General features: G+C 53.2%; 1 protein-coding gene across 1 annotated transcript; it reads right to left on the bottom strand.

Annotated features, from left to right (window-relative positions):
- Positions 1-1,117: 1,117 nt before the first annotated feature.
- LOC109786101 (uncharacterized) lies at positions 1,118-1,561 on the bottom strand. Its single transcript, XM_020344679.1, has one exon. The coding sequence runs from the start codon at positions 1,559-1,561 to the stop codon at positions 1,118-1,120; it is 444 nt and encodes a 147-aa protein (XP_020200268.1).
- Positions 1,562-12,039: the final 10,478 nt, after the last annotated feature.

The raw sequence follows: 12,039 nt of genomic DNA, 5'->3' as shown, positions 1-12,039 counted from the left end.
GTTTTACACTACCATGACGGCCTGAACCTATATATAATCCTCGTGTCTTGTGTGGTTTGTCACTTTTGGAGAAACAAAGCGTTTTAGCCCCTGGCGGAACTCATAAATACTGGGTATCCTTGATCCATGGTGTCCTGAGTACACACTCTGACATCTGACGCATAGGGTAGAGGGCTAAGGCTTTGCTAGCAACTCCACGACGAGTCTCCTCCTCTTCACTTGCTATGGTGAGCGGACAGGAGCCCCCTGTGTAAGAGCATTCACGCACCGACTCCCGCCAGGAGTTGGGCAAGGAGGTTCAATCCAAAGGCGCTTAGCCGTCCGGGGACCGAACTCTAGAATGGGGCGCCGGCCCCGCATGCCGGTAACTCAGCTTTGAGATGTCACCCACGGTGGCCCTTAGGACGAAAAAATATTTAAGGCAAGGCAATCTTTAGCATAAAAAAGTTTGATGTAAAACCAAAAGTAGCCCGCACTAATATATTCTTCCATAGCATAAATGGTTTGATCCAAGCTTATTCACATTGAACCTCAAAACCAGTTTATCAAATCTGCAATTTACAACAGGAACATAAACTACACTACATTGTAGATTGCCAAGCAATTAAATTGTTACTCTCACCGTTTGTCAAAAAAAGCTACTCTGACCGAACATTTGTGTGAAGAATCTCACCTCAAGTCCTGTACACATCAGATCAGCCTCAGACTCCCAATTCATCGTATTTGCGATAATTATAAGTTCAAGAACAACAACACGTGACTTCGATGTGGATCAAACACAGGCAACTGAGGCAAGGCAACAGTGATTGTGAAGAGCATGTGCAAACCTCTCCCCTAATAGACATCTCTGTTAATCTTTCTCAGAAATGGACATCTCTATTAATCTTTCTCGGAGATGAGCCAACTTTATGATGAGAATTTACACACCGCAGCACCACAAACATGTGTAAAAAAATATAACTAATTTTTCTGATACTCTGTATAATCAATCATGTACTTCCAAATATGGTCAAGATAAGAGGTGCGCCTACATGACCAAGCAGACAAAACTTTCTCATTCAATCATGCTTACACGCCTACCCTTTTTTCGAGGGTTAAACTGTTGCCGCTTTATTAATTAAGAAAATGCTGGAATCTCGTCCGAAACAATATGCAAAATGCAGTCTGGCGGTGATGAGAGCCACACCGAGTTCAACTCATCTCCCATTCCCACCTTAGCTAATCTATCAGCGGCGGCGTTCGCACTACGGCTAACCCACGAAACTCTACACTCATCAAATTCCTTCAGTCTCAACTTGACGTCCTCGACAGTTGGTCCTGCGGCAGAGAGATTCTTCTCCTGGTTATTCAGCATGGACAACACTCCTGCCGAATCACACTCAAGGTGGAGCTTGCCAACCCCAACTCTTCTCGCCAGCTCGATCGCCTTCTTGCATGCCAGAAGTTCCACCATCCCCGGGTCGGTCGCTGTCAAAATGACATGACATGAAGCCGCTCGGAACGCCCCCGCGTGGTCACGCAGGATGACGCCAAGGCCTCCTTTCCCCATATGCTTCGACATCGCACCGTCCGTATTTGCTTTGATCCAGCCCATATCTGGTGTTTCCCACACACCCCTTTCTTTTGGCAGCTTCGGCGTCACTTCCTTTCTGTGTACCTCTTCCCGTTCTTTGACTAGTGCAGCAACTGTATGTGGTATTTCATGTGCTGCAGTAATTTTCCGCCCATCACGCGCTAACCACAGTCCATAAACAGCTTGAACCATAACAGATTTCTCATGATCCGGTGCTTGTGCAAACCACTCCAGCAACCAATTAGCCAACTTGCTCTGGGAATCGATATTGCATGGTGGTTTGGCCACCGAGACTCCCAACTCCGAGCTAAGTTGCTTCCAAAAACAAACAGAATCCGAGCACCCCCAAAACCGATGGTGGCCGGTTTCTTCACGTCCACAAGCAACACAAAATACTCCCGCCTTGATACGGCGCCGTACAGTTCAGCTCCCGTAGCCAGGCCATTCTTCATCAGCCGCCACATGTGAATTTTTGCTTTCCCCGGAGCCGATGTATCCCACAAGGACAGACAGCCAGCCCCGATGGGTCCCGGCTGGCTCCGTTTTGCAGCATTCAAGGCCATCCTCAGGTGATAGGCCGACCTGATAGTGAAGATACCTTTTTTGTATGATTCCATGCCATATAATCCTGAAACCCCGGCCCTCCAACTTCTATCTGCTTAATATCATGGGCATCATCCACGGAGAACATAGCTTGGAGTTTTGTATCATCCCATGTTTCACCCGTGTGGTTCAACAAGTCGGCCACCTTCTGCACACCCGGTATGAAATCTGCGCCCAGTGGTAGCAGACTCCCTTGTCGTGGGATCCATGGGTCATGGTGAATGTTCACCGTTGAGCCATTTCCAATGCGCCATATTACGCCCTCCCGAAGTAAGTCTCTCCCATGCAAGATACTCCTGAACGTGTAGGATCCGCCCGATGGGCACGTGGCACTCATGATTGAACTCCCGCTGAAATACCGAGCTCTAAGAATTCTGGCACATAAGGACATCGGCGTCTGCAAAATCCTCCATGCCTGTTTTGCTAGTAAGGCTTGGTTGAATGCCTCCGGATCACGGAAGCCCATACCGCCCGTCCATTTTGATTGGCACATCTCATCCCAAGCAATCCAATGCACTTTTCTCTCACCGTTCATTGCACCCCACCAGAATTTTGAAGAGATTGAAGTCAGGTTCTGGCACATCTTCTTCGAGAGGTGAAAACAACTCATTGTGAGAGTAGGTGTAGCCTGCAAAACAGATTTTACAAGCACTTCCCTTGCCTTCTTTGACAGCCCTTGTCCCTTCCATCCCGTTACTTTTCCTTTAGAGCATTCCGTCACATACTTAAAAGTGCCGTCCTTGGATCTCCCCACTACCGTTGGTAGACCCAAGTATCTCTCGCTAAGCGCTTCTTGTTCAATGCCAAACACTTGCTTTAGAACATCTTTTTGTTGTTGTCCACATCCTTTCTCGAAGAAGATGGATGACTTTTGGAGGTTGATTTTTTGCCCGGATGCTGCTTCATACCTAACCAAGATGTTCTTAAGCACATGGAAATTTTCTGGAGTACCCTGCAAGAACACAATGCTATCATCTGCAAATAAAAGGTGAGTGACTTGGGAGCCAGTGCTCCCGAATCCAACACCCTTAATGATGCCCTCTGCTTGTGCCTTCCTCAACATCGCTGAAAAACCTTCGACACAGAATAAAAATAAGTATGGGGAGAGTGGATCCCCTTGCCTGAGCCCCCGTGATGGCACAAAGCCTCTAGAGAGCCCTCCATTTAGCTTCACAGTGAAATGTGCAGAAGTCAGACATCTCATCACCATCTTGATCCACCCTTTCGCAAAGCCATACTTAGTCAGCATTTGTTCCAGAAACATCCATTCGACTCTGTCATAAGCCTTTGTCATATCCAATTTTACTGCACATAGAGGTTTTTTCCGTTTCCTGGTTCTTATTGCATGCACACACTCATATGCCACAATCACATTATCCGTAATGATCCGTCCCGGTACAAAAGCACTCTGTTCCTCTGAGATTAGAACCGGAAGGAAAACCGTAAGCCTGTTCACAAGTACCTTTGCAGCCAGCTTATAGAGGACGTTGCACAAGCTGATAGGACGAAACTGTGAAAGCAACTCCGGTGAGTTTACCTTCGGTATGATCACTATCGTAGTCGCATTAAACGAATCCGGGGCTGCTACACCCCCTCGGAAATCTTGGACCGCTCGGCAAACGTCTCCTTTCACCAACGGCCAGTGCCGCTGATAAAATAACGCAGGCAGGCCATCTGGGCCCGGGGCCTTCGTCGGTCCCATTTGAAAAAGCGCGACTTCAACTTCCTCATCTGAAACTCTAGCCGTAAGCTTGCTGTTCATCTCATCCGTCACCACGGGTTGTATGTTCTCCAAAAACTCGTTTACACCGGTCGAGGCTTCTGATGTGAAAAGTGACTTGTAGAATGCCGCTGCCATCTCCCACATCTCCTCATCTACCATACACCTCGAGCCATCTTCTCTCCTTAATGCTCGAACTGTATTCTTCCTCTTCCTGTGCGAGGCCCGGCCCTAGAAATATTTGGTGTTCTGGTCACTGGCCCTCAACCAGTCTACTCGAGAGCGTTGTCTGTAGTAAACCTCCTCCCGGACATAGATCTCTTTGAGTTGGCTTTCAAGATCGCGGACCTCCAGTGAGGAACCCAACCCCTGCGCCCTCTCCTTTGCCTCCTTTACTTTCGCTTTGAGCTTTGTAATTTGTTTACGAATCGACCCGAACACATCCCTACTCCATCTTTGCATATCCCTCGAAACTTGATGTATTTTGTCCCATACCTCAGCAATCCCAGATGCCCCATTAGACGCTTCAGCCCACGCAACCGAAACCATACGCTCGTAGTCGTCGTGCTTGGTCCATGCCTCTTCGAACCTGAAAGCAAACACCCCCTTCTGCCGTTGTGTTGGAGCCGTCTCCAGCACATGCACAAGGAGGGCCAAGTGATCGGACTCTTCCGTGATGAGGTTCTCAACACTAGTCTCCGGGAACATCTCCAGAAAGGCGTCGGTGCATGTTGCACGATCAAGCCGGACCTGCACATTAGCATCACCATCTCTCCTGTTATCCCATGTGTATCTGTACCTAGAGAATCCCAAGTCAGCCAAACCACACTCTGCCAAACAATCTCTGAAATCTTCCATTTGTGTAAAACTCCTCAGATTGCCTCCTTGTTGGTCGGACTGGAACATGGCCTCATTGAAGTCGCCCACACAAAGCTAAGGTAGGTTGTCTTGACTCCGTAAAAAACGTAAAGCATCCCATGACTTCTTTCTTTTCTCGGTGTCGGGTTGCCCATAGAATCCAGTGATTCTAAAGGTTTTACCATCCAACACCACTTCTGCATCCAGGAAATATTGGCACCAAGGCCTAATAGTCACATGTACATGTTCTCTCCACCACATCGCAAGGCCACCGCTTCTGCCTGCACAACTGACAGCCACACCACTCCTGAAACCCAAACTCCACTTCAGCTTCTCCATAGCCCTTGCACTCTTCTTCGTTTCGCTTAAGAAAACCACTGCTGGGTTGTGGGACCTAATCAGGTCGCGAAGTTCGCCAACTGTCGAGTCCAACCCCAAGCCTCGACAGTTCCAGGCAAGCATGTTCATTGCTCCCGGCGGACCCGAGAGTCGGGGTCCGCCGATCTACTCTTGTTGTTGTCAGAGATGCGGTCAAACACCGAGGTCGTTTTCTGCCTCATGTCGCGAATGAACACATCCGTATTGCCTCTCCTGCCAGGGTCACCCTTCGCCACCCAAACCTGTCTTGGTCTCCTCTTCCTTCCTTCCCCTTCGTGATCCTCACGAAATAGCTCCCTCTGTCTCCCCTCAAAATCCTGCCTCGGCTTTCTAACATAGCGCCCTCTTGGTCTTCCATGCATCCCATGCATATCGGGTTGACCCGGTGGACAAACCCGACCCTCCTGCATGAAGCGCTGCGTGTATTCCGGCAGTTTATCCTTCCCCTTCCTCTCACTTTCTGCTTCCCTGTGGTCATTCTCATTCCTTTGAGACTGCTGGTCCATAAACTTTGTTCGAAGATCATGCTCACGCCTAGATTCCAGCTCATCCCGAAGGTCCTGATCCCTTGACGTTCCATGGCTACGCCTGTCCTTACACGGGCTCACAACCTCCTCCCTCTAATTACCCTGCTTATCGCCAGTGCAATTTTCAGCAGAACGAGAGAACTCGGTGCCCAGGTTTCTTTTGGTAGGTAGATCCCTCACCTTGGGTTGCTAGTCTCTACCATCGGATGCATCCCCAACGCGAGAGCTGCCCATGGTATAGCCACTGCTCACAGCTGCGCTGGCCACTCCATCCTTGCTTGGCGCGTTTTTCCCCGAGTCATACCGCAGCCAACTGCCCCATTGAGCTGCCTGTTCTACCGGGGGTTCACATATACCATTCGCATGAACCAGCCTTCCACAATCGAAACAAAAATGAGGGATCTTCTCATAGGAAAACTCAAACCAAGTCCTCTCCTGATCATCATTCTTTTTCTTAAGATAGAAGCCCCTAACCAGTGAATCAAACACGGAAATCTTAGTACGGACTCGAAGTTGGTTTCCACGTGCAACGCCTTCCCTGTCCACATCGACTTTAATGGTTTCACCCAGCCAATTCCCTAGCGCCCTCCCAAACATTTCTGTCCTCTTTTCAGGTGGTAGATCGGACACCCTGACCCAGACGTCCACCTTGTCGAATATCATCTCCGAGGGCCTCTTGTCGCCTTCATAGTCCTTCATCACCAAAACAGCAAAGTCATATTGCCATGGACCATTATTGAGGACATGTCTCCAGTCAGCCTCGCTCCCGAATTGGACAGATATGATTTTAGGGCCAATCTCTCTGATCTTCGCTTCTCGGTGCAACCCCCAAGCCCTAGGCATCGTTTTCTCTAGCACAAACATCTTCAGTGGTCGTGGCGAGCAAACCTTCCCCACCGCCGCCCATCTGTGATGTTTCTGGGCGTTTGGGGTTGGATCTTCAAACACGAGTCCCGCCTCCTCTTTCTCCATTAGGGCCATCCCGCCCAGTTTCGCCGAAAGACTCGCCGACGGATTTGGTGTTTCGCTCTCCACAGGTGATGCAAACTCCCCTTGGCCCGCAGACCCGGCCTCCTTCCCCGCTGGCGTAGATGCCATCCGCCTGGCAGGGGCCGTCGTGGAGTTCCTCCGAGTAGCCGTCGGTGTCCTTCCTTCTACACCTCCCCCCATCAGCACCGCTGCAGGGCAGGCTTGCAGAATCACCAGCCCATGCCCAGGAGAGCGCCGTCGCTACCCTGGATCACCGCCAGAATCAAGCCACCCCCGTACGCAAAACCCTAACCCTAGCACAGCCGCACGGTCGCCTCGCGATCGCCAGCTATCGCCTTAGAGCGTCGATACGTGGTGGACCCTCCCGCCGGCCATTGTTTTTGAACGGTACCCCCTTACACGCCTACCCTGAGGCCTCAAGAAGAGCAACAAGTGTCAGCATGTTGCTAGACAAGATGGCAACCAAACAAATCAATTAGCTGCCATCGTCACACCGCAAACATGTGTACACACAAAAAAATATCACTAATTTATAATCACGTTCAGCAGCATAAGATAACAACAAGCTTTCATGCACCATGATGATCAAAACCGAATCTCCCCTTCCTCTAAATCTTCTTGGAAGCTTTGTTGCCGGTGCTGCTTCAGGTCGTCGTCGTCAACCTTGTCGTCCTTGCGGAAGAGTCCCATCCGTCGCAACAAGTTTTTCGGCCTCGCCGTGTTGTACTGATCAATGCCGAGGGCCTTCACGGCCTCGTCTAGGGTCTCGTTGAACATTGCCGTCCTCTCTGTCTCGAGCACTTCCTGACGGGCCTTCTCCCTCGCCCGGGATGTCTCCTCCTTCCGCCGCCTTTCCAAAATCTCGTTGGCACGGGCAATCAGGTCACGTGTTGGAGGCGTGTTGGCGGCCCGCTCTGCCGGAGCTGGACTGTAGACACTCTGCTGAGAAGAATTAGAATCCGAACAGCTGCTACCGCTGATGGTTGCATCTTCGCCAAGATTCATCACCGGCAAGGCGTCACCGCAGATGTCCACGTAGTCCTCATCCTCTTCGACTTGCTGCACTAGTGTCGGCCTGATCGTCAAAGGGGAGACGCCGCCGACGATGTCAACGTCCTCGTCCTCCTCTTGGGCCATCATGTTTTTGTGTTGATGCGTCGACGGATTCGCCCTCTCTCGAACCAACTTGTCCAGCTGCTTCTGCATCTCCACAAGGGCCGCGTCTTGGACGGCGTGCATCTCGATCTCGATGTAATCATCGCAGATGCCGCGGTGGCTGTGCTTCTTCAGCAGCTCCAAGATATGGGCAGGGAGTGCATGGGATTCAGATAGCTTCGCTAGCTTGGTGAGGTCCGCGTAGAGTTGGTTCCGCTCCTTGGACGCCATCTTCTTCACCAGAACGGGAGGGGACGCCTTCCTCTTCTTGGCTGGCGGCTCCTCGGCTGGACAGACGCGCACGTTGGGAGCCGACGGGGACGAGGCGGGAAGCACGGCGTGCGCCTCGTCTAGAAGGCGACGGACCGCAACCAGCTCTGACTGGAACCGCTGGCAAAGGATCTCCAGCGGGCGCTTCCGGCCGGACATGACGCTGAAGGACTCCCGGTGGGCAATCTCCATGGGAACAGTGGACGGCGATAGCTGGGTAAGGGCCGGCCGGAAAATGCGAGAGGATGCGGTGGAGGCGACAGGCGAGGAGACGATGCGAAAGATGGGGAGGGCGCTGGAGGAGACTCAGGCCATGGCCTTGTAACTAGTGAAGCTTTGTGATCCTTGATGGGAATCGAAGCCGTGTGTCTGCTGTGATCCGTGAAGAAATCGGAATACACTCCGAGTCAGTACAAGCTTGGGATTTGGTTGCGTGCATCTCCAGCTTGATTCACCGCCGCCATGGCTTCATTTCCCCCCTGTTCATCTTGTTCGCTATCACTCTCCGATACCTTCCGAGATGCGGAACCGAGTATTAGTAATTAGGAAGGGGTGGCTAGATCTCAGTCCACTGAGACTTAGTCAAGTGACAAAACATTAATAAAAAGAAAGAAAAATAAAAAAATAAAAAAATTTCACAGATCCCCATGTAAGATTCGACTTTGCTACACAACGGACAATTACGGAGGCTTTATGGACCTAGGCGCCCACCCCACCGGTTAAATCAAGGGTGCGCTGGTTAATTAGGAGAAGAAGGTTATTTAGCCCAATTAAAGAAGGACAAGTCAGCCGGTCTGTAAAGTTCCGTTGCTTTAGTCCGTGTGTGTAGCATTTTTGCGTAAGATTTCACAAATATAACATCGACTAAGACTTCGTTAAGTAGTCGACTGATATTTAGAGCATCTCCAGCCATTCAGCCCCCCAGGACGCCGAAAAAGAGCGGCCTGGGGGCGAACCGGCGCTAGATTGGCCCCTGGGGGCGACCTGCCTCCCAGCCACGCCCCCAGGCGCCGCCCCCCAGCCGCGGCAAATTCAAACGTAGTTCATTCCCGCTCACAAAACAGACACCACAAATCCGGTGATCAAGCGGCCACAAGTTCGACGATCGAATGAAAAGTTCGGCGTACAAAAAGCAGAAAGGACGCGCGTGCGCATCAGCCGGCGAGGTCGGCCTCCGGCGTCGGTGGAGTCGGCATGCGCGGGCTTGGCGGGGTCTCCGTGCTTGGCAGCGTCGGCGTGGCTTCTGTGCTGCGGGGAGTCTCGGCCGCATCATCGCTCGGGCTTGGCGGCGGCGGCGGCGTGGGCTTCGGCGTCGGAGGCGTCGTCGAGGGAAGCTGGTTCAGGATGAGGCCGCGCTCCACCAAGTACCACGCCTTGACCGCCTTGTCGGTGCTCTGGAGCATGTCCGCCCCGCCCAGTAGGAAAGCCAGGTCGGTGGTTCTCTTCTTCGCGACGACGATGGTCCGGAGTAGGTCGAGCTTGACGGCGCTGCTCGACATCAACGCCGACCACCGCGCCTCGGTCTTCTCTTCACGAAGGACGGCCCGGGCCTGCGCGTCGGCGAGGTAGTGCTCGATGAACTCCTGCACTCGAGCGGTGGCCGCGTCGGCGTGTTTCCCCTTCTTGGCACCTTTGTTGCTGTCCGACCGCCCTTCTGACGCGCCAGGAGTCGGCGCGTCCAGCTTGTAGGTCTCCTTGGCCTTGTCGAGGGTGCTCTGCCGGTACAGGGCGAACATGCGCAGCAACTGCGCGGAGGAACAAACAGTTGGCGGGCGCACACGGCAAAGAGAGGCGGGAGACCGGCGTGGCATACCTGATCCTCAACGCTGGCGCTGCTCTCCGGGCGAGCCGCGACCTCCTCGACGACCCCATGTCATTTGTTGCACGCCCCTGGATACGCCCCCACTGGTTCGCCATCGCCTTCGAGCCGCGCTGCATGTAGACGCCTTTGAAGTAGGGGTCGACGAGCTTGCGCTCGTCGAACTCGGCCTTGATGCGCTCCCAGTACGTCTCGATGCTCTAGTTCGTGCTGGTGGTCGGGTCGAGGCAGACGACTTTCCATGGTTCGGCGAGGCATTCCTCCTCCTTGGACGCCCACTTGATGCGCGGCTCGCCTGACCTGGCCGCCCGGTTCTTCTTCTTGCGCCTCTTCGCCGGAACAGTCGCTGGCTCCTCCTCCTCCTCCTCTTCGTCCTCCTCCTCCTGCTCCGGCTCCTCCTGCTCCTCCTTGCCGTAGACGTAGCCGAGCTTGTCGTCCATGCAGCCGCTGAGATCCACCGTCTCGTCCTGGTTGACGAACCCGGGAGACGCGGCGGCCGCGGCCGAACCTGCCGCGATGATGTCATCCATGTCGCCCTCGGTCTCGTCGGTGTTGCCAAGGTACGAGAAGGGCAGCGCGCAACGGTGGAGAGGAGGCGTCGGGGAGGACGCGTAGGCGGGCGGCGAGTAGTTGTATGGAGGGTACTGCACGCCGGCGAAGGTGGGCGAGGGCGTGCGCTGGGCCGGGTGTCCATGGGGGAAGGTGACGTTTGGGTTGAACCCACCGTGCGCGTCCCCGTCGGCGTAGCCCGGCGAAGGCGATCCCCATGGCTGCGGCGACGAAGAGCCGACGCTTTGCTGGCCCCAGGGAGCGTACTGGGCGTGGCAGTCGGGTGGATTCATCATCCCCGCGCGAGTCGCCTCGGCCTCGGCTTGGTCCGCCGAAGCGGCAGCGGCAGCCGCGCGTGCCGCGTTGTCACGGGCCTTCTTGGCGATGGCCCTGTTTCCGCCGGTCGGCGGTGATAGCCTCCCGTCGCTGAACTTCCGCCCTCCACTCGGCGTTTGGCATGCCCGGTGGCTTGGATGGCGGCGCCCTCGGCTTCCTCTGCTTTGGCTGGGCGATGGAGGCGGTCGCGGTTGCCGCGGCGCGGGGGACGACGTACTTCTTCGGTGGCATGGTGGCCGGCTGGGAGGCGAGCGGGAGGGAGATTGGCGCGAGGAAAGGAGAAAATGGGAGGGAAGTGGGGGAAAAGTGGGAAGAAACGGTGGGAAGAGGCGCTCGACTCGCCAACAAGGCAGACCCACGTGCCCTTTTCGCTTGTGTCGGCGCCCCAGGCGCCCCCCAGGGCGCCGGGTTCTGCCTGGGTCCGCCGGCACCAGTTTCGGCCCGAGCCGGCGAAAAACGGGCTTCTGGGGGGCGACTGGGCCGTTTTTTCAGTGCCGTCGCGGCAAAAACGCCTGGGGAGGGCCTGTTTGGGGCGCGGCTGGAGATGCTCTTAGGAGAGTAGTTGTATGATTCTGGAAAGAAAAAAAATAGACTAGTTGTACACTTCTCGTCCCGCGTAATTTTTAAAGCGTGTTCTGAAGACCCACAAGTATAGGGGATCTATCGTAGTCCTTTCGATAAGTAAGAGTGTCAAACCCAACGAGAGCAGAAGGAAATGATAAGCGGTTTTCAGTAAGGTATTCTCTCCAAGCACTGAAATAATAGGTAACAGATAGTTTTGTGATAGGATAATTTGTAACGAGCAACAAGTAACAAAAGTAAATAAAGTGCAGCAAGGTGGCCCAATCCTTTTTGTAGCAAAGGACAAGCCTGGACAAACTCTTATATAGAGAAAAGCGCTCCCGAGGACACATGGGAATTATCGGCAAGCTAGTTTTCATCACGTTCATATGATTCGCGTTCGGTACTTTGATAATTTGATATGTGGGTGGACCCATGCTTGGGTGCTGTCCTTACTTGGACAAGCATCCCACTTATGATTAACCTCTATTGCAAGCATCCGCAACTACAACAAAAGTATTAAGGTAAACCTAACCATAGCATGAAACATATGGATCCAAATCAGCCCCTTACGAAGCAACGCATAAACTAGGGTTTAAGCTTCTGTCACTCTAGCAACCCATCATCTACTTATTACTTCCCAATGCCTTCCTCTAGGCCCAAATAATGGTGAAGTGTTATGTAGTCGACGTTCACATAA

This window comes from Aegilops tauschii, chromosome 5 (assembly GCF_002575655.3).
Source record: "Aegilops tauschii subsp. strangulata cultivar AL8/78 chromosome 5, Aet v6.0, whole genome shotgun sequence".
NCBI classification, from domain to species: Eukaryota; Viridiplantae; Streptophyta; class Magnoliopsida; order Poales; family Poaceae; genus Aegilops; species Aegilops tauschii.
The sequence above is the reverse complement of the archived record's forward strand: the minus strand, read 5'-3'. Positions and strand labels throughout refer to the sequence as shown.

What these genes read in the sequence shown, in the direction of transcription:
- LOC109786101 (XM_020344679.1), bottom strand. Translation starts at nt 1,561, where the DNA reads ATGTCGAAGCATATGGGGAAAGGAGGCCTTGGCGTCATCCTGCGTGAC.